Below are 23,405 nucleotides of genomic sequence, written 5' to 3' on the forward strand. Positions count from 1 at the left end.
GTCAAGCCTGCCACAGTGCCCAGCCTCCATCTGTGTTTCTTAAGTCAGTCTGATCTCCTCTTCCCATGGAAGCTATGCCAAGCATTCTCCACTTCCCCCACCCCATCCTGGGAACAGCGCCCCTCCTCACCTTACCCTGGAGAATGACCTTGTCTCCCACCTGGCAGACGACGTCCTCAACTTCCAAATTCCAAAGACACCAAGCCTGCAGATCATCACCATCCCCATCCTTCCTCTCACCTTCCCACCTTTAATACCAGAGATGCTCACTCACTCCTCTCTCCCATCAAAAACCAATCCCCCTGTAGCTTCTGCATCCCATTTTGGCTTTAGATCAGGTACCTTCAAACACCTTTAAACTAACAGTAAGAAATGCAGTGCAGCACACACTCACACATGATTGAAACAGATTCACAAACAGTACTTACCTTTATCCCTATAGTGCACTCAGTTATTTCCCATTCTCTTCCTTTTGTTTTTGTTTTTTTTCTTTTATTTTAGCATCCAGCCCATGACCCACCACATTGCTTTCACAAAGAGTCACTGTTTCAAAATTTTTCCTATAGATTCCCCCTCGCCTCCCACCTTCTCAGGAATCTGTGCCTCATGTAATTCATCCTCTTTCATCTGTCTCAGCCTCCCCCTTCTGCTACGTCCTTCCCATCACCATTTAAATTTCCCCAGGTCCCTCTTCTCTTAAAAGTAAAACTCTTTCTTCACACCTCCCACATCCTGCCCGTTCTTGAATACTCTCCTTCGCGTCCAGACTCCTTTGACGGGATATCTTTCCTTGCTGTGACCACTCCTTACTTCCCAGTCCCTTCTCACCCCATCCGTTCTGACCTCTGTGTCCACCACACCTGGAAACTGCTCTCACCGAGGTCACCAATGAGCCTCCTGTTGCTAAAACCCAAAGGGTTTTACCCAGATGCTCCACTCTATTTCCGGACAGGTAGCCCTTCCCTCCTTCTGGAAACCACTCTCTTGTTTTTCCTCCTACCTTCATCTGCTTTGTCTCCATCTACCCTGCCAGCTTCTCTCCATCCTCTTGCAAAGTTCCATGCTGTCTGTTTTTTCTTTGCCAACTTGACAGCCCTATTGTTTGAAGTTTTTGTTTTCTTATAATATTGTACATTTCCCCAATCTTTATTGACCAACTTTATTCACTTGTTAGTTGCCTCTTAATTACCTTGGCCCATACTTCTATTTTGAGTGTTTATCTTTTTGTGGAATTGTAGTTCTTCATATGTTAAACATAGTAAATATTTAATTGTAATATCTTGCAAATATTTCATTTGGTCCTCGCTATTTGCCTTTTATGGTGATATTTGAAATCCCAAAGTTTTTCATTTCTGTAACTTAAAATACTGTTTCCTTTATGATTCTAACCTTAGTATAATGCTGAGTCCTTCCCCACCTCTGAGATTATACAAATATTCCTTATATTTTCTTCTATGTACTTCCATGGTATACTGAGTGAAACGTGGATCTAATTTCTCCATTCCAGGTCCAAATGGTAGCCATTTGTCAGCATCCCTTATTGATCAATCAACTTTACCCTGCTAATTTAAAAAGCCCCCTTCATCATATACTACATTTTTGGATGTCTGTATCCTTTTCTGAACTTTCTTTTTTGGTTCCATTGATCTCTTCTTTGAAGTTGATACATTACAGATTTTATTATTGCAGCTTTATAATATGTTTTAATATCTGAGTTGGTAAGCCTCCCTGCCACTGGAGAAAATCAGTATTGTGGTTGAGAGCTTGGGCTTTGGAACCAGCCTGACTGCGTTCACATCCCAGCCCCATCACTTACATGCCTTGTGACTGTGGGCACGTTACTTGAACACCCAGACTCAGCATCTGCATCTGTAAAATGGGGATAATAATAGTATCCACCTCAGAGGGCTGCTGTGAGGGTTAATGGGTTAAGACATATGATGTCTTGCAATGCCAGCTAGCACCACCTCATATGCTGTTTTTGTCTCTCTCAACAGATCAATCTTATAGTTGTTTTAAGCTCCAGAAAAAAAAAAAAAAAAACAGTGTGGGCCTTGTCTGGAATTACATTAAATTTTGCCTGGAATTACGTTAAATTTATACAATGATATGAAGATAATTGTTACCTTAAAAATATGAACTCATCATCTAGGAAAAAAGTTTGTCTCTCATTTTTCAATTTTCTGCCTATCAATAAAGTTTTGTTGATTTTATTATATAGGTCTTGTTTACTTATTGTTTTAGGGCTGAATTTGACTTGGTAGCGCTTTACAAATAAGATTTTTTTACACTGTGGGTGTATTGATGTGTGAGTAGATGAGTGTGAATATGTGTATCATGCATACTATCTTACGGGAATATTTGTATCAAGACTAATTAAATAGCATAGCTACTATAGCTTGCTTAAAATTTTAAAACTCTGGCCCTAAAAATACCTATTCCCTAGATGTTTTCCTGTCTCCTCCGGTTTTTCTCTTCACACAATTTTTGTAATTTAAAATTTCCTGGGAAATTCTCCATTTTGTGACTATTTCAATTTTATTAGTATGTTATACATACTATTCTTTTATAATTGGCTTATCTCCTTAATTTTATTATCCTGTCTCTATGTATATATCTTTCCTCTTTACTTCTTGAGTAGACCAATGAGAAGTTTCTCTTCTGCTGGTCTCTTCAGTTAATTTTTTCTGCTTTTATCTTTATTAAGTTTATTCTCCCTTTTCTCCTTAATTTTCTTTAGTTATTCTCTTTGTCACTTTCTTAGTATAAATGCTCATTTCACTTATTTCTTTTTTACTTAATAATGAATAAGGCTATTAATTTTCCCTCAAATACAGCTTTGGCCTAGTATCATCATCGTTATTATAAGTAGTCTGTACTGACAGCCTTTGTTTCGTCTTTAAACTCAAAAACTTATTTAGGAAAGGGTTGAATAACTTTTTGGGTGATTAGGGGTTTTCTTCATTCTTTTATTATTTTTGTAACATCTTTATTGGAGTAAAATTGCTTTACAATGTTGTGTTACTTTCTTCTGTATAACAAAGTGAATCAGCTGTATGTATACATATATCACCATATCCCCTCCCTCTTGCACCTCCCTCCCACCCTCCCTATCCCGCCCCTCTAGGTGGTCACAAAGCTCTAAGTTGATCTCCCTGTACTATGCAGCTGCTTCCCACTAGCTATCTATTTTACATTTGGTAGTGTATATATGTCAATGCTCCTCTCTCACTTCGTCCCAGCTTGCCCTTCCCTGTCCCCGTGTCCTCAGGTACAGCTCTACATCTGCATCGTTATTCCTGTCCTGACCGTACGTTCATCAGAACCATTTTTTTTTAGATTCCACATATGTGTGTTAGCATACGGTATTTGTTTTCCTCTTTCTGACTTACGTAACTCTGTATGACAGAATCTAGGTCCATCCAGCTCACTACAAATAACTCAATTTCATTGCTTTCTATGGCTGAGTAATATTCCATTGTATATATGTGCCACGTCTTCTTTACCCATTCATCTGTTGATGGACACTTAGGTTGCTTCCATGTCCTGGCTATTGTAAATAGAGCTGCAATGAACATTGTGGTACATGTCTCTTTTTGAATTATGGTTTTCTCAGGGTATATGCCCAGTAGTCGGATTGCTGGGGCATATGGTAGTGCTATTTTTAGTTTTTTAAGGAACCTCCATACTGTTCTCCATAGTGATTGTATTAACTTACATTCCCACCAACAGTGCAAGAGGGTTCCCTTTCCTCCACACCCTCGCCAGCATTTATTGTTCGTAGATTTTTTGATGATGGCCATTCTGATTGGTATGAGGTGATACCTCATTGTAGTTCTGATTTGCATTTCTCTAATGATTAGTGATGTTGAGCATCCTTTCATGTGTTTGTTGGCAGTCTGTATATCTTCTTTGGAGAAAAGTCTATCTAGTCTTCTGCCATTTTTGGATTGGATTGTTTGTTATTTTGATACGGAGCTGCATGAACTGCTTGTATATTTTGGAGATTAATCCTTCGTCAGTTTTTTGCATATTTGCAAATATTTTCTCCCATTCTGAGGGTTGTCTTTTGGTCTTGTTTATGGTTTCCTTTGCTGTGCAAAAGCTTTGAAGTTTCATTAGGTCCCATTTGTTTATTTTTGATTTTATTTCCATTTCTCTGGGAGGTGGGTCAAAAAGGATCTTGCTGTGATTTATGTCGTAGAGTGTTCTGCCTATGTTTTCCTCTAAGAGTTTGATAGTTTCTGGCCTTACATTTAGGTCTTTAATCCATTTTGAGTTTATTTTTGTGTATGGTGTTAGGGAGTGTTCCTAATTTCATTCTTTTACATGTAGCTGTCCAATTTTCCAAGCACCACTTATTGGAGAGGCTGTCTTTTCTCCACTGTATGTTCTTGCCTCCTTTATCAAAAATAAGGTGACCATATGTGCGTGGGTTTATCTCTGGGCTTTCTATCCTGTTCCGTTTCTCTATGTTTCTCTTTTTGTGCCACTACCATACTGTCTTGATTACTGTAGTTTGTAGTATAGTCTGAAGTCAGGGAGGCTGATTCCTCCAGCTCCATTTTTCTTTCTCAAGATTGCTTTGGCTATTTGGGGTCTTTTCTGTTTCCATACAAATTGTGAAATTTTTTGTTCTAGTTCTGTGAAAAATGCCATTGGTAGTTTGATAGGAATTGCTTTGAATCTGTAGATTGCTTTGGGTAGTAGAGTCATTTTCACAATGTTGATTCTTCCAATCCAAGAACATAGTATATCTCTCCATCTGTTTGTATCTTTAATTTCTTTCATCAGTGTCTTATAGTTTTCTGCATACAGGTCTTTTGTCTCCTTTGGTAGGTTTATTCCTGGGTATTTTATTCTTTTTGTTGCAATGGTAAATGGGAGTGTTTCCTTAACTTCACTTTCAGATTTTTCATCATTAGTGTATAGGGATGCCAGAGAGTTCTGTGCATTAATTTTGTATCCTGCTACTTTGCCAAATTCATTGATTAACTCTAGTAGTTTTCTGGTAGCCTCTTTAGGATTCTCTATGTATAGTATCATGTCATCTGCAAACAGTGACAATTTTACTTCTTCTTTTCTGATTTGGATTCCTTTTATTTCTTTTTCTTCTCTGATTGCTGTGGCTAAAACTTCCAAAACTATGTTGAATAATAGTGGTAAGAGTGGACAACCTTGTCTTGTTCCTGATCTTAGTGGACATGGTTTCAGTTTTTCACCATTGAGAACGATGTTGGCTGTGGGTTTGTCATATATGGCCTTCACTATGTTGAGGTAAGTTCCCTCTATGCCTACTTTCTTGGGAGTTTTTATCATAAATGGGTGTTGAATTTTGTTGAAAGCTTTTTCTTCATCTATTGAGATTATCATATGGTTTTTCCCCTTCAGTTTGTTAATATGGTGTATCACAATGATTGATTTGTGTGTATTGAAGAACCCTTGCATTCCGGTGATAAACCCCACTTGATCATGGTGTATGATCCTTCTAATGTGCTGTTGGATTTTGTTTGCTAGTATTTTGTTGAGAATTTTTGCATCTATGTTCATCAGTGATATTGGCCTGTAGTTTTCTTTCTTTGTGACATCCTTGTCTGGTTTTGGTATCAGGGTGGTGGTGGCCTCGTAGAATTGTTTGGGAGTGTTCCTCCCTCTGCTGTATTTTGGAAGAGTTTGAGAAGGATAGGTGTTAGCTCTTCTCTAAATGTTTGATAGAGTTCATCTGTGAAGCCATCTGGTCCTGGGCGTCTGTTTGTTGGAAGATTTTTAATCACAGTTTCAATTTCAGTGCTTGTGATTTGTCTGTTTATATTTTCTATTTCTTCCTGGTTCAGTCTTGGAAGGTTGTGCTTTTCTAAGAATTTGTCCATTTCTTCCAGGTTGTCCATTTTATTGGCATATAGTTGCCTGTAGTAATCTCTAATGATCCTTTGTATTTCTGCAGTGTCAGTTGTTACCTCTCCATTTTCATTTCTAATTTTATGGATTTGAATCCTCTCTCTCTTTTTCTTGATGAGTCTGGCTAATGGTTTATCAATTTTGTTTATCTTCTCAAAGAACCAGCTTTTAGTTCTTGATCTTTGCTATTGTTTCCTTCATTTCTTTTTCATTTATTTCTGATCTGATCTCTATGATTTCTTTCCTTCCACTAACTTTGAGGTTTTTTTGTTCTTTCTCTAATTGCTTTAGGTGTAAGGTTAGGTTGTTTATTTGAGATGTTTCTTTTTTCTTGAGGTAGGATTGTATTGCTATAAACTTCCCTCTTGTAATTGCTTTTGCTACATCCCATAGGTTTTGGGTCGTCATGTTTTCATTGTCATTTGTTTCTAAGTATTTTTTAATTTCCTCTTTGATTTCTTCAATGACCTCTTGGTTATTTAGTAGTGTATTCTTTAGCCTCCATGTGTTTGTATTTCTTAAATTTTTTTTCCTTTAATTGATATCTAGTCTCATAGCATGTGTTCAGAAAAGATACTTGCTACCATTTCAATTTTCTTAAATTTACCAAGGCTTGATTTGTGACCCAAGATATGATCTATCCTGGAGAATGTTCCATGAGCACTTGAGAAGAATGTGTATTCTATTGTTTTTGGATGGAATGTCCTATAAATATCAATTAAGTCCATCTTGTTTAATGTGTCATTTAAAGCTTGTGTTTCATTATTTCATTTTGGTTGATCTGTCCATTGGTGAAAGTGGGATGTTCAAGTCCCCTAATGTGATTGTGTTACTGTTGATTTCCCCTTTCATGGCTGTTAGCATTTGCCTTATGTATTGAGGTACTCCTATGTTGGGGGCATAAATATTTACAATTGCTATATCTTCTTCTTTTATTGATCCCTTGATCATTATGTAGTGTCCTTTGTCTCTCGTAATTGTCTTTATTTTAAAGTCTATTTTTTCTGATATGAGAATTGTTGCTCAAGCTTTCTTTTGATTTCCATTTGTATGGAATATCTTTTTTGATCCCCTCACTTTCAGTCTGTACGTATCCCTAGGTCTAAAGTGGGTCTCTTGTAGACAGCATCTATACGGGTCTTGTTTTTTACCCATTCAGCCAGTCTATGTCTTTTGGTGGGAGCATTTAGTCCATTTACATTTAAGATAATTATCGATATGTATGTTCCTATTACCATTTTCTTAATTGTTTGGGTTTGTTATTGTAGCTCTTTTCCTTCTCTTGTGTTTCCTGCCTAGAGAAGTTCCTTTAGCATTTGTTGTAAAGCTGGTTTGGTGGTGCTGAATTCTCTTAGCTTTTGCTTGTCTCTAAAGGTTTTAATTTCTCTGTCAAATCTAAATGAGATCCTTGCTAGGTAGAGTAATCTTGGTTGTAGGTTTTTCCCTTTCATCACTTTAAATATGTTCTGCCACTCCCTTCTGGCTTGTAGAGTTTCTGCTGAAAGATCAGCTGTTAACCTTATGGGGATTCCCTTTTATGTTATGTGTTTCTTTTCCCTTACTGCTTTTAATATTTTTTCTTTGTATTTAATTTTTGATAGTGATTAATATGTGTCTTGGCGTGTTTCTCCTTGGATTTATCCTGTGTGGCATTCTCTGCACTTCCTAGACTTGATTGTCTATTTCCTTTCCCATATTAGGGAAGTTTTCAACTATAATCTCTTCAAATGTTTTCTCAGTCCTTTTTTTTTTCTCTTCTCCTTCTGGGATCCCTATAATTAGAATGTTGGTGCATTTAATGTTGTTCCAGAGGTCTCTGAGACTGTCCTCAATTCTTTTCATTCTTTATTGTGCTCTGTGGTATTTATTTCCACTATTTTATCTTCCAGGTCACTTATCCGTTCTTCTGCCTCAGTTATTCTGCTATTGATTCCTTCTAGAGAATTTTTAATTTCATTTATTGTGTTGTTCATCATTGTTTGTTTGCTCTTTAGTTCTTCTAGGTCCTTGTTAAATGTTTCTTGTATTTTCTCCATTCTGTTTCCAAGATTTTGGATCATCTTTACTATCATTACTCTGAAATCTTTTTCAGGTAGACTGGCTATTTCCTCTTCATTTGTTAGGTCTGGTGGGTTTTTACCATGCTCCTTCATCTGTTGCATAGGTCTCTGTCTTCTCATTTTGTTTAACTTACTGTGTTTGGCATCTCCTTTTCGCAGGCTGCAGGTTCGTAGTCATTCTTTTATTATTGATTTGTATTTTATTTGCACTGTGAATAGAAAATGTGTCCCAACAGGTTTTTCTTTGTGGAGGAGTTTATGGAGAATTCATTGTAGCCCAATATAGGGTCCATTTCTGTAATATTCCAAGGGCACTTGTGAAGAAGGTGCTGTTCCTTGTTTGAAGGTCACAGAGCTTCATATAACATATACACACTCATAGTATTTTACAGATCCACTTTATTTACTTTTGACTTCAGATTATTATATTTTTCTCCAACTCTTATTTTTTTGGGGTTTTTTAATTTTATTTATTTATTTTTGGCTGCATTGGGTCTTCGTTGTTGCACATGGGCTTTCTCTAGTTGCGGCGAGCTGGGGCTACTCTTCGTTGCAGTGCATGGACTTCTCATTTTGATGGCTTCTCTTGTTGCAGAGCATGGGCTCTAGGTGCACGGGCTTCAGTAGTAGTGGCTCACGGGCTCTAGAGCACAAGCTTAGTAGTTGTGGTGCATGGGCTTAGTTGCTCCGCGGCATGTGGGATCTTCCTGGACCAGGGCTCAAACCCGTGTCCCCTGCATTGGCAGGTGAATTCTTAACCACTGTGCTAAAATTAGTTTATTTTGTCTGTTTCAGTGCTTTGGGGCCAAATGTATCATAACTGTCATATCTTCATTTTGGAATGTGCACGTCATCCATTTTTTAAATGTCATCTTTGGATTTGAGATTTTGTTTTGTCTCATTGGGTCCCTAGTAACTGAATTATCATTTTGAAAGCACTAAAACTAGCAGTGACAACACCTGAGGAAAAGATAGTAAAAGAGGGTTTTTCAACAAAACTTTTGTTTCTTACTCAAGGTCCTATTGAATAATAATCCAATATTATACACAGTAATGATACATCCATTTGGTAATGAGGTTTCCACTTTTATTAGTTTTCAAAAGTCTGAACCATTTAAAGGCTTATCCAAGGTCAAGATCCATGAGCACAATGTGGTAAGAGCTTCCAAAGGGAGAGGGTACCCCATCTTTCTCTTTTACCTGGGTGATTGATAGTGAGGAGATCCAATCACAATACGTTTTGTTATCCTCATTTGGGACGCTGCGAAGCAAATTCTATTCTCCAACAGAAACATTCTACTGTAATATGTAAACCTAATTTTCCGGAGTGAGAGAGATTAGACCTTTGTTGGACAAGGCACACTCCCTTTTCCTGCCATCATTGTAACAAGTCTGAATTATACCTTGGGATAGAAAACTGAGCTTTACAGGGCCACATTTCTGTTCTATTAGTGTCAGTTTATCAGCTCCATCTCTTTCCAGGTGCAAGAGGAAACGTCTCTTGGTAGCAGTCCAGAGGACTCTTGTACTGAAAAAAAAAGAATCATCAAGAGTCTGGTGTGATATTATGACATCCAACGATCTGATATTAGTATTAAAACTCCTTTTTTTTGTGGTTTGCGTTTGCCTTCACCAGTAGCCCTCAAACCCTGGCTGCACACTGGGATCACCCAGAAGCTTTTAGAACCTCTGATGCCCTGGGTGTACTCCACCAAATAAATAGGAATCTTTGGGGCCTGGGCATTGGTAAATTGTAACACTCTTCTAATCTGAAGTCTGAGCTATCTTGGCCCATTTCGTTATTCTTGACTATTCTGAGTCACTTTAAGTTGTGTGTCTTTTCCCAAAATGAGGGTAATATTTTTCTAAGACAGATAAACCTGTATACATTTGCTACCATAAATGATGTTTTGTCTTTTTCCCCCTTTTTTAGCATCTTACTTTACGTTTCCCCTCTTTTTGATTCCTTGTTGTTTCCTTTGAATTCCATTTTTTTTCTAAATTGACTGCTTTTGCTTTTTCCCCTTTGGTAATTTTGAAGATAAGCTACTTTATAGTCTATTACTAATTATACTTAACATCTTTAAAGACACACTCTAACCTATATTTCTCTAATTGACCACAGAAACTATGTAACAGAATTTCTTACAAAATGAGGAAATTAGCATATCTCCTTGCTTCAACTTTATACTTTACATCAGAATAATCTGCAATATTTTACCCTGGGATTTAGGCAGGAGTGATATCTTTTATCTTCTCTTCCAACAAATACTTGTTACCCTTGCAGTCTGTTTTCTAACTATGTTTACAACAATTATTTAGATTCTTTACTATATTGTTTATTTGCTTATCACCAATCTTTTTCATTTTTTATTAAGCATAACTTTCTCATACTTGAGTTCTGCATTTTGATTCATCTCTTGGTTGGGTTGATAACATCTTGGAGTATTTCTTTAGTGTTGTATGGATAATATACTTTTTGAGGTCTTTGATACTGGAAGAGGTTTCTGTTGTCTTTGTTCTTTGACAGTTTGGCTGGGTCATATGCTTTTCTACTCTAAATTATTTAGGGACAGATCTGTACTGTGTCTAAGAGACATACATTGAGGATCACAGCATAGTATTTTTTCCATGTTTCCAGAGCTAACACAGACTTTGGTCAGTTCTTTTGGCTGGGGTTTGGAATGGGATGGGGATGTGAGGCACACGTATCCATGTCACCATCTCTTCAGATGGTATCAACCATTAAATGCTCATTGATTCATTCAGCAAATATTGATTGAGCACCAACAATGTACCAGGCATTGTGGGAGCCATAGGGATTCAGAGAAATCAAACAGACAAGATTTCTGCCCTCGTGGATTACATGTGTGTGTGCTGGGGAGAGGGAGGGAGAGACCATAAACAAGCCAGTGAACAAGGTAATTTTAGAGAGTGATAGGTAGATCTGCCATGTATAGCTACTCAAAATGTTGCCCCTGGAGCTTTACAACATGGCAACTCTGGATAAAGGGTATAAAGAAAAAAATGTGACAGAGTGATGGAGTCAGGGTGGGGACTCAGGTGATGTTAATTAAATTCTCTGCAGTAAATCCATTTGTTCTCATGCTTTCAGTGCCTTTGAAATCATAGAGCTTTTCTTTGTCTTTGGTCCGCCTTGGTGTTGTTCTGCTGGTAGACAGGCCATGTGGTTTTTCCCCTTCTGTCTTCAAGGTAGTGGTCTTTGTTGGTTTCAGATTCCTCATTATTTGTATTATGCTCCCAGCTGGACTACCACAAAGCCATAGATGGGATAGCTGTGTGGGGGCATCTGTGTCCAGCCTAGAACCTCCAGTTCAGGGCTGTTATAATGCTTGGGGTTAACAGATGAATCTTTAACAGATTCTAAGAACACCGCCAAGGACTCCACTATTAGACTTTGTGAGCAATACTGTTCTCATACTGGGAGACGGTGTTGCTGGGTGGCTAAGGGCTTGGCCCGTGGAGTCAGGTGGATTTGAATTTGCATGGATTTGCGTGGATTTGAACTTGCTGCTAACATCTACTGGCCGCGCAGCCCTAGCAAGCTACTTAATCTCTGTGTGCCGCAGTGTCTTCATTTTTAAATGGGGTTAATAACGGTACCTACCTCATGCCGTTTTTGTGACAGTTAAATTGAGTAATTGATGAAAGTGCTTAGAACAGTGCCTGTACTTAGTAAACGCCCAATAATATACAATGGTAATTACTATTAACTATACCTTGTGTTGCCTAAAAGCTTTTTCATGTCCTTCTCTCCCCTTGACTCAAACTTTCAATACTTACAAAATACAGAGATTATAGGGATGAGACTGATTGTGTCCTCGGGACCGGGTTCACTTTGCTGAATTTGATGGGAGGGCTTTGAGTAGCAGATTGAAAAAGTAATACCTAATGCAGAAAAGGGGAAGGTGGGTAGAGTCAGGCAGAGGAAAGAGACACTCAGCGGAAGGAATCACCAATCCCTTTGTTTTGTGTTTTTATTTTTTTCTTTTGCAAACATGATTTTATTATTATTTTTCACCTTAGCTTCATTATAATTAATAAGTCAAATATTATACTTTAATTTCAATATAATTAATACCAAACATCACTATAAATGTTATAAAGGCACTTAAATGTTTGTCCATATTTGTTTCTACCTTCTTTACACTTTTATATATTAAAAAGTGTTTCAATGAGCCTATATCATTTTTGCAGTCAGAAAAATTAAATATTGCTTTCATTTTGAAAAACTATCACCCCCAAACCTTTACTCTAATACAATTTTTATTGGGGGGGCTCCTGTCCAGTCTTTACCTGTATATAAGTAAATATTTAATAGCTCTAATCCAAAGCATGCATATAATTTTATGAGGTACAGTTTTACTTTAAAATGTTTAACATTCTTCTTTCTACAGGGTCATATTTATCACTTTAATGATTGTGTTCAAACCGCACCACATTAAAGGCTATAATTTACCTCGCATTATTGGGCTGGCATGTAGGTTGTTCCCAGTTTTTCCTCTGTAATAAAATTATGTCCCTGTAAACATCTTTGTCCACGTGGCTCTTTTTCTTTTGAATTAATTCCTAGAGATTACTGAGTCAGAATATTTGTAGAGTGTTGTGGCCGCTGGTTAGAATGCATACACTCCCTTCCAAAAGGATTATATCAGCTTTACTGTGTAACTGGCCATAAATACATATGAGTTTTCATGAAGCCTCAACAGTATGGGTTGTTTATTTTTATTTTTTTTCTAGTGAAATGGACTGTGTTTTCATATTAATCCTATTTTCTCTCATATGAATCCCCTGAGCATACAGTTTGGTCATCTTGGTGACGTTCTTATACAATTATAAAAGCTCTAATTCAATATTGATAGCTGTCCTTTGGCATATTTGTTGCAATTTTTTTTCATTCTGTTATTTTTCTTTTGAATTTTGGTTTAGTGTTTGTTTGTTTTTCCATTTATAGCACTTTGCTATGCCTCAGCCTTGTTCCAGGGTCTGTTAGTTACTGGCATGGAAAGGGTTGAAAATAAAGATTTCAGAAGATCCTTGGAATGCATGCAGGGCCTCAAGATAAGGCGCTGTCACCTCTCTCCCCCAGTTTCTTCCAAAGCTTTGGGCTCTGAAAGATGTTGCCTACCTAGCGCCTCCTTAGCATAGTTTTGTAGCTTCGAGGCTGGCAGAATCCCCAGGGGCACGCCTATCATTTCCCCACTAAAAATGTTTAAAAGATAGAAATGGACTTGGAATATCTCCACCCTGGTTACCACCCAGGGGACCACCACCAGCTAAAAGGAGCCAGGCACTGGGACTACATTTAAGCTTGAATGGTGGGTTTTTTTTCCCCAACGCAAGGGACCGAGAAGCATGCAGACCCTGCCTGGGGTGGGCTCACCGAAACGGAGAGAGGGCCAGGAGAAGACCAGCTCCACCTTGTCTGTGATTTGCCAGCGGGGCCCTTCCCAACACCACGCGTGGCATGGAACCCAGCATGTCTCCCACCTAGAGCTCAGAGCCCAGCCAGTCTAGCCCAACCCTCGTGTCATCCTTTCTCTCTATTGCTCTTAGACTAAGAAATGCTCCCCTGCCAGCCCTCAGTGGCCCAGGCACAATACCAGGGATGCTCACTGACCTCCACGGCTCTTCTCTTGCAGTTTCCTGCTTCTTCAACTTCACCAGCCCCTCTGGGGTCGTCCTGTCACCTAACTACCCGGAAGACTACGGCAACCACCTCCACTGCGTCTGGCTTATCCTCGCGCGGCCCGAGAGCCGCATCCACCTGGCCTTCAATGACATTGATGTGGAGCCTCAGTTTGACTTCCTGGTCATCAAGGATGGGGCCACGGCTGAGGCCCCAGTCCTGGGCACCTTCTCGGGAAACCAACTCCCTTCCTCCATCACAAGCAGTGGCCACGTGGCCCGTCTTGAGTTCCAGACCGACCACTCCACGGGGAAGAGGGGCTTCAACATCACCTTTACTAGTGAGTCCACCCTGTGTCCTCAGCTGAGCGTCCCTCTGGGGATGTCCAGTGGAGGGGGCTCCAGCAGAGGAGTGTTGATGTGGGTGGACCAGTTCCAAAAGCCTTGCGAGGCTGCAGAGCCAGGCATGGGGCTCCAGCATGAAGGGAAAAGCGGAAAGAGTTCTTTTCTGTGGCGTCACTCGCTTTTGAGCATTTATTTCCTATGGATGTGCCATGTAATGTGAAAGGAGCCCTGGGGCCTCACTTCTCCCTCCCACCCTCCCCCTCCTAGAAGGCCCAGCTAGAACCAGGAAGGGCCCGAGGGAGAGCAAGCCTTCCCCATCCTCTTCTAGCTACCGACGCCTCTCTGATGTGCTCCCCCAAGTCCTTGGACGCCTACTCACTGCCAACGTCATGTATTCCCCGTGGGGCTGCTCACACTTTGCCAGTTCCCACTCCCGTAGGCAAACCAGAAACAGAAATCGAGAGCAGTGTTGCTGTTTGGCTCTGAGACTCATTAGAGCCAACTCTTGGGGCATTTCCTCATGGCCCCTCTCAGGCCCACAGTCCCAAAGTCGTCACCTCCAGTTTTAGCCCTTGGCCCCTTCTCTAGAAGCAGACTGAAGCTCAGCAGTGATTACTGTCGTTTCTGTGTCTCGGCGGTTGGGCGGGGCAGAAGCTTGGAGAGTAGAAACTGCAAGCGGCAAAGGTAGCGAGAGGTGCTGTTCAGGGCGGAACCAGCTACAGACCCGGTGAACTTGGCCAATGGCAAATCTTCAGAGCCGGCCGAGGCTAGGCCCGTCTGAGCAGATTAACCAGATCCTTTCCCAGAGGCTGTTTGTGAAATGCAAGTCCCCGGTTCAAGCTCCGCCCCGCGAACACAGCGCACACGCAGCGCTTGTCCCTCCCGCACTTTCTGATAGAACTGATCTCCGCCCAGCCCCCCTCCCACCCTTGGCAGAGACGTCTTGCTTCCTTGGCCCATCTGTCCCCAGGGTCTAGTCGAGCTGAAGACAATAAGTGCCAAACAGGGGTCATTGGGGACCCCAGATTCCAAGCTAAAGCCCTTGGAACACCAACACCTTCTTTGGGAGGCCGGACTTGATAGAAGCAATCCATCTTCCCAGGGATGCCTCCTCCCGGGCACTCCTCTTCCCATCATCTGTGGGCAGGAGGAAGCAGAGCCCAGTTCTGTCTTCCCTGATCTTCCCAGTCTAGCACTGCAGCACTGACTTTTAGTTTATCTGTCCTCATCCCTACTTTCCCATGAGGTCATGAGCTCTGGAAGGATGGGGGTATGTATTACTTACCTTTCTATGCCCTCTGCCCAGTTCAGGGTCTGGTACATGGTGAGGATCCGTAAATATTTATTGAATGCAAAGATCCATGAATGCCTAATTCTCTTTCTTCCTCCTGGTGGGAGTGGGAAAGAGAAGGCTGAGAGCTGTCCCAGGGAAGCCCACTGATCCAGGATGGGGGAGGGCCGAGGACTCTACGGGTTCAAAGCAGGTGTGGATACACCGATGGAGGACCTGGGTCAGAACCAAATAACTCATAGTCTCCGAGGAAAACCATAGCCTAGTAGGTCCCCACTTTCCAGGAGAGGAGCAAATGCCAAATCCTCAGGAGGAAGAGGCAGAAAGAGGCAAACCCGACCTGATGAGCAAGCTCTTACCCAGCATCCCTCTCGAAGGTTCCTCCACCACTGTAAAAATGCTACACATCCAATACGCCAGTAATCAGAAACCAGGGGCAGGCCAAGGAAGAAATGCTGACTACCACCCTAGATCCCCCCACCCAGAGATGATCCTTGCCAATATTTGGTGAACACTATTACAGACGTTACAGGTAATTTTCTGTGCATTGATACAGATAGAGTGGGATGGATAGGTAGCAATAACTTAAAAATCTGAGCCCCATCCTAGACCTGATGAATCAAAATCTCTAAGGAGTGAGGCCCTAGAATCAACATTTTTTACAGGCTTCTGGGGTGATTCTGATGTAGCTAGTGAACCACAGTCCACGGGCAAGTGTTTGGGAACTAGTGTAGTCTCCCCCGCAGGACGTGCATCTCCTCAGTCACGTCCCAACTGACGATTGTCTGGGAAGAGCTGGAATTTGCCCAATGTCAGGGAGCTCGCATCCCCCCGCCCCCAAGACAGCTCTCTCCACAGTTAGAGAACACTCGGGGCTTCCCCTCACGGTGACCTGAAATCTGTGTCCCTGTAACAAGGCTCAGGGATCCTGTTTCCACCTCCAGAGCTCCTTGGAGGAAACCGTCTTCCATGTGAGTATTTTGGACAAAGATGAGGGTAGCTGCTGTTTACTCAGCACCTACTGTGGGGGCACCCTGCGGGCATCACTGCCAACCCCGCAACAGAAACTTCCTGAGCTAAGGTCTGTCCCCTTTCACCTGCCAGGAAACAGATTGAAAAGGTGCACAGGTAGAACTGGGCAGTGTTTAAATCCTTGACTTACAGCATTTGCTTCAAGGTATTGGAAATAGCTGCATATCCCTGCTCAGTGTGTACATGTGTGTGTGTGTGTGTGTGTCTGTGTGACTGACAGGGTTTTGAATAGACAAATGCCTGGACTTATGGGCCCCAAGTGCCACTTTTCTTCCCACCCTGTGTTTCTAAATGTGAGGGCAAGCTCATGGTCATAAGTTCCTAATGAGGAAAGGTTGGGAGACTGATGTCTGGGCTGACTTAAGATTGCCTTTCAGAGGGAAGGGGGTCAGGGCTCAGCTCTGTGTCAGATGCTCCCTCAGCCCAGCTTCAGTAGGAAGGATCACCAGGTTTGCTTCCAGCAAGATGACCTGACAGCCTCCAGGGCTGCTTCTGTTTCTGACTGTGCGAGTGTTTCGGTCACTAGGGAATCTCAGAGGCCTCTGAAGTGGCCCATGCCCTTGCAGCCGTGGAGCCTGGTCTCCACTGGGAAGCCACCGTCCTTAAAACAGCAGGGATGCAAATAGGGCGCGGCCTCAGACTCGAGTGTCAGAACTGGGCACCCCTGTTGGAGGAAGGTTGGGAACAGGAAGAAGGAAGGGAGCACAGACTTAAGGGGCACTGACCATCTGTCAGGCGCTTACCAAGCATTCACCACTTGCAAATTCAAATCACCTTTCATGTTATTCCTATCTCGGAACGGCCCATTTTATAGGTTAGGAAACAAAGGCTCAGCAAGATTACATAGGTTGCCCAGAACCATGTAACTAATAAGAGGCAGAGCTTGATTAAACCCACAAGTGTTCTGACTCTTTCCTCCCGCCCCCCCCCCCCCCCCCCCCACCACCATGGTATTAGCAATTGTCTGGGCAGAGTGAGAGGCAGCCTGACAAGGGGCGAGGAAATGAAGGGAATGGCTTCAGACAGGGTTAATTCCAGGGCACCTACTTTATGGTGCTTGGTATCTATTAGTGTCACAGGATTTAGAGCCCGGTTTTCCTGCAGCATAAATGATCCCATAGCTATCTGAAGGTGGGGACGCATGGAATGGATTTGACATTAAGGACACAGATCTGCTCCTTAACCACGTTGAGCGTCAGTTTCCTCATTTGTAAACTGGGGTAATAATACCTACGTCACAGAATCATTATTTGGTGTAAATGAGCCAGCAGGAGAAACAGCCCGCTGCCTGATCTATAAATATGCTTTAGAATGAAGTTGGATTAGGTGCTCAGGAAGGCAGGAGATAAGTTTAACAAGTACCTGCTTTGTGCCCAGTGTGGTTCTAGGATATGTAGCTCTCCCCCCAGCATGCCAGGCTCTTGGGGAAGTGGGGGAGGTCTAGGATAGACCATGATAATGAAGCTTATTTTCTTTGGGGGTCCATCTGCACGCCAGCTCTGTCTAATCCCATCCTTGACCCGTATCCACACAGCTTTTCGACACAATGAGTGTCCAGATCCGGGCGTTCCAGTAAACGGCAAACGGTTTGGTGACAGCCTCCAGCTGGGAAGCTCCATCTCCTTCCTCTGCGATGAAGGCTTCCTCGGGACTCAGGGTTCAGAGACCATCACCTGCATCCTGAAGGAGGGCAGCGTGGTCTGGAACAGTGCCGTGCTGCGGTGTGAAGGTGCGTGCCTGCCGGGCCAGGGGCTGAGGCTGTCAGCCAGAGAGGCCGAGGAGGGGGACCGAGTGGCCCAAACCCCAGTCGTCCTCTTCTCCCAGGACATGGGACCACCCTCTCACCATCACGCCGGAATGGCCGGGGCTTTATAGAACCACAATGCACAGAAATTTGAATTATAACCAGAGATTAAACAGGAGAAACGCTGGTTCTAGACTGTCAGGCATCAAAAACACTCTTCTTTCAACTGGGAACGCTCTCAGTATCACAGCCATTAGGAGCCCCGCTCCCAGCTCCTGCACAGGGGAGCTCCATCAGCCTGAAGCGGTGTTGGCAGAGCTGTGAGTCTGCGTGTCTTTCAAGCTGCCTGCCACTCTTTCCTTCTCCACATGCTAATTTACCCCGATTCCCTGGGACATCTCCCAGGCTTGGCCTTGGTGTCCCTGTTAAATGCTGCCTTGATAATCCTTGCAGTGAATCTCCAGGAGACCAGGGGCAGACCAGCCAGAAAAAAGACACAGCTTGAAGCAAGCACAGGGGTTGTTGTGGTGTCTCCTCGGTCCTGCCTTGCCACGTAGACAGGTTTTGACTCAGTTTCAGAGGCTAGCCATCTGGTCCCCCCAACTGCAGGCATGGAAAACACAAATTAAGCTTCTTAAGGGCAGGAATTATGTAAAACTTGTGCACCAAGCACAATGCCTGGCACAGAACAGGCCCTCGATAAATACTTGTGAATAATGGGTGGAAAGTGAGTCTCCCACAGACCCCTTGAAGGCAGTGACAGTGGAGGCCAGGGCTGCAGTTCCCTGCTTCTGGGACCCAGAAAGCGCCTTCCTCTTACCTCGCGTGATGGACAGAGGGTAGCGACCTAAGGGACCTCTCCATACGCAGTCCCCAGACCCAAATCCAAGCACCCCGGCCAGCAAGGGGGAAGGACAGGAGAGCAGAGCAGCGAGGGGGGCGTGCCTCGGGGCGACTGCTGCCCCAGAGCTGACAGGCAGGGGGAGCGGGGAGGAGAGACCACCAAGGGCGCAGGGTCCAAGGCAGAGAGGGTGGCGTCAAGGTGGGCCGTCGAGTCAGAGGGACCTGGGCTGGAATCCTGGCGAGTCGCCTTCTTCCCTCTGAGCCTCTGGTTTGTTTGTTTTTCTTCAGCTAAAAAACAAGTGGGGAGATGATAATAAGATGCACATGTAAAGGACACTTCCTGGCAGAGAGTGAGTTTCTAGCATAAGTGTTAGCCATGCTCTTGCTGGTGTGTAAGCTCCGTGAGGTTAGGGAATCTTCCTTGGGCTCGTACCCCCCACAGCTGGCATGTTGCTTGATGCCTGCTAGATGCTCGGTCAATACTGGTTGATCAATCACTGAATGAATGAATGAATGAATGACTTTTTAACTAGGTTAGAGCCTCCCTCATGGCCTCCAGAGCCCTGACTCTCACCAGACTGCGTTTTGTCTCCTCCCTGAAACTTACCCGCTGAGTCGCCGGGGCCAAGTGACTTGACTTCTCTGTGCCTCAGCTGCCCCATCTGTAAAGTGCAGTTCATAATGGGAGCCCCTTCACAGGGTGGTCGGGAGCAAGCCCCGCTCCTGGAGCAGCGCCTGGCAGAGGGGCAGCGCTCACTCAGTGTTGGCTGTGAGCACGATATTCACCTGACTTTAACCATTCCTGACACCATCAGATGCATATTGGTCCACTTCGGGGGATCATGGGGTGGGTTCATCCTTTCAGGTGCCTGCTCCAGTCGTGACACAAACAGGCGTCTTCCTGCCCTCCACAGTCACACAACCACGTCCACACAACCTCCTCTGCTGTTTTTACCCAGCAGAGCAAGCACTTTTGGAAACAGCATAAGCTTTGGTGTCAGGGAACAATGAAACTCCTGTCTCTGCCCCCTCCCAGTTGTGGACCCGATGGGTTGGGTAGCTCCCTTGTCGGCAGCAGGGGCATAACCACTCGTGTCTGATGGGGTTGTTTGGGGGTGAGGCAGAGCCCAGGGTCTGGGGGCTTGTCAGTCAGTGGTCTCACCTTTCCTACAAGCTGGGCCCCCCATTCTCCCTCATGCTCGTCAACCTCCTCTGACTTCTTTGGTTTTCCTCGTGGTCCATCTCATGCAGGACATCTTCCCTGCTGTCTCCCACTCACCTGATCTCTCCTTCCTCCTGGATCCCTTGCCCTATGGGCCACCGCCGGACCACCCTATCAGATATTTGGTCTCACCATGGCTACGTTTTTCTTTACCAGGTCCACGATTCTTGGCCCTATCTCCCAACCAAGACTATAGGACTTCCGGGGGCAGAAGCCCAGACCACAGTGCCCCTGAGCCTGTGGGGGCTCAGTCCCAGTGCAGGTGACCCCCCTGAGAGGGATCACGACTTGGTAACTACAGAACCCTCCTCCACTTTTCTGAATCAGGTGCTCCTACACCATAGTTCTGCCGGTGCAGTGAACCACTCCAGACCATGAGTGAATGTGCAAGAGAACTCGACCTTCATTAAAGGACCTTAAAGCGGTTCACTGCTTCATAGGCTGAGTCTTAATTTTGAAATTAGAGCCGTCTCATTCGTTCTGTCCCTGGAGGGGAAAATGCTTAGGTTGGGGGACAGTGGACAACCAGAACTAAGGGGGCAGCCTGTTGGAGAGATGCTGACTTGGCACAAGGGGAATCTGCTCAGTCTTCTTAGAATGATGGGCATTTGATACCAACCTGGTTTCCGGAGACCTGGGGAGCAGCAGGTTAGAGAGCCAGAGGGAGAGCCGGACGCCACCTAGGGTGGCCAATTCTGGACTTGAAACCGTAGAGCAGACAGGGTAAGAAGCTCCTGGCATCTGGCCCCTCCTTGGCCCCTTTCCCTCCTGGGTTGAGCCTTGGAAGAACCCTGCTTTGTAATCAGCATCTTTGTCTTTCCATTTTTTCTAGTTTTGTTTTTGATTAAGTATCCCCACCTTGTGGACAATTAAATGTGGAAGCTAATGGTCTTTTAAAAAGTCTTTTAATATATGCTAAAAGCCTCTTAGCTTTTGAGAGGCTATAAGAGGACAAGGGAGAAAACGGCTTCTTCTCCTAAATTTAGAAAGAAGGATGATCATCTGGCTGATCAAAAGCAGAAGTCGGCAAACTTTTTCTTAAAGGGCTAGCTAGGAAGTGCTTTCAGCTTTGAGGGCCCTAAGATCTCCCCTCAACTCTGCCATCGTTATGCAAAAACAGCTTTGACCAAACAGAAATGAATGGGTCGGATTTGGCCCCCGGGCTGTAGTTTGCTGACCCCTGGTCTACAGAACAGAGGACCTAAGAGATCCATATGTTTAAAATCAGAAGTTTCCTAAGAAAGACTTCCAAGAAGTGAAACAGCTACAAAGGAACGCAGGGTTCTCACCCCCGCGTTCATCTCTTCCTTGTCTCTTTTAAGGAAGAACGAACTAATTACACATCACTACGGTAGGTGGTTTACAGGTGTCACCTCATTTCAGCCAGGTACCAGTCTAGGTAGCAGGTGTTGTTATTGTCCCATGAAAGCACAGAGAAGCTAAGTCACTTGCCCAGGGTCCTCCCAGCTTGTAAGTGACAGAACCAGAATCCAAACCCAGGCTCTTGGCTACCCCGTTACTGTATTTTTCTTGAATTATATCACTAGAGAGAATATAATTTCAAACATATTTGTAAAAGACTTAAAAGCATCCACAAATAGGATGACAAGCAGGTTTTCTACTTTCCATATCCCAGTAGAGAATTAAAACGAAAGGAAACATATTGCCTGTCACAAAAGACAAAGGAAACAGGACACCACGTGGAAGCATCAGAAATGGACAGCGTAAAACAAAATGACAGCAGTAAGACAAACGTATCAGTTATGATAATAAAGGTAATTACATTCCCTATTAGAAGACAAAGACTCTCAAACTGGGTTTAAAAAAATATGCTGTTTAAAAGAAATACATGGGGAAAAAGGAGATAAATTATCTACAGTGAGTATGTATTTTCATTTTTAAAGTAATACTTGGTAGTTGTAAAAAATGTAAACAATACAAAAGTGCAATAAAGTTAAAGTGGAAATATTCATTTCCTAATCCCACTCCCCAGAGAAAAATGGCGTAACGCTTTGGTGTAGACACGTCCACATTTTTTTCTCTCTGTATGTAAAATAAATGTGTTATTTTTATAATTTTTTAAAAAGTCTTCCAAAAAGGAAAGGTCAGTTCTCCCCACTCCCACAAGAGGAGTCTAAGTGATGGTGGTAGTTCATTTAGGCCTCTGAGGAAGAAGGGTAGTTACTGAGTTTCTAACATTATTTCATTTAATCTTCTTGTCACTCTTGTGAGAAAGATGATTATGCTGTATGCATGAGAAATCTGCAAACCAGCAAGGTGAATTGACTTGCCTGCGATTACCCAGCTAGTAATAATTGAGCACTTACTATGTGCTAAATACTAGGCCAACTGCTTTACATGCACTGTTGTATTACACCTTCATGATGACCCTACAGGGAAGGTACTGTTATGATCCTCACTTCACAGATAAGGAAACTGAAGCACAGAGTGGTTAAGTAACTTGACCAAGATCACACAGCTAAGTGAACGGGAGAGTCCGGATTCAAATCCAGATATTTTGATACCAAACGATCACTTTGAACTACCAAATGCGGTCTGACTCCAAAGTTCATTCTCCTTTTGCTCAGAATGCACAGAATGGTGGAGGATAGGTGGTGAGGGATATGGGGGGGCGGGGGGCGGTAGTGGGGAGGCAGCGCTGGAGGGAGTCAAGGGAAAAGCTTCCACTGCTTCTAGATGTTCACACTGAGACCCCTTTGAGGGCAGTAGTCGGGGTGGGGGGGGGGGGGGGGGGGGGGCATTCCCACGTCCACCCGTAGTGGTTAGAAATGGAGGCTCTGGAGCCAGACTGCCTGGGTTTAAATCCTGGCCCTGCTGCTTCCCTGCTGTGTGTTTCTGGACCAGTTACCTAAGCCCTCTGTACCCGTTGCCTCAACTAGGAAATGAGGCTAACGCCAGTACCCACCTTAAAGTTTGCTGTGAGGGTGAACATACAGGAAAAGCAGAAGCACACATGCGCACACATGTGAGGGCTCAGGGAGCATGAGTTCCCGGCATCACTCTATCCCATCACCACCCCCAAGTGCCCTTTGCCTCGTACAACTCTAGCATCCAAGGTCAGGAGAGGTGGATCCTCCCTCACAGGGGACACCAGCCCCTCATCAGAAGCCCAGCGTATTAGCCATCTCGTGCTGCCATAACAACATATCACAAACTGGGTGACATAAACAACAGAAATGTGTTTTCTCATGGTTCTGAATGCTGGAGGTCCAAGATCGAGGAGCCGGCAGGGTTGCTTTCTCCCGACACCTCTCTCCTTAGCTAGCAGATGGCCATCTTCTTGCTGTGTCCTCACATGGC

At 43.5% G+C, this 23,405-nt stretch overlaps 1 protein-coding gene across 1 annotated transcript in view; it reads left to right on the plus strand.

The window, feature by feature from the left end:
• CSMD2 (CUB and Sushi multiple domains 2) overlaps positions 1-23,405 on the plus strand; it is a 668,027-nt gene that overhangs the window by 401,070 nt on the left and 243,552 nt on the right. The window contains exons 14-15 of the mRNA XM_027109194.1: positions 13,622-13,948; positions 17,810-18,004. Coding sequence (XP_026964995.1) covers positions 13,622-13,948; positions 17,810-18,004 — 522 coding nt within the window. The remainder of the gene's footprint in view (positions 1-13,621; positions 13,949-17,809; positions 18,005-23,405) is intronic.

Source organism: Aethalodelphis obliquidens, unplaced genomic scaffold (assembly GCF_003676395.1).
Source record: "Aethalodelphis obliquidens isolate GAN/ISIS:26980383/991018 unplaced genomic scaffold, ASM367639v1 scaffold9, whole genome shotgun sequence".
NCBI lineage: Eukaryota > Metazoa > Chordata > Mammalia > Artiodactyla > Delphinidae > Aethalodelphis > Aethalodelphis obliquidens.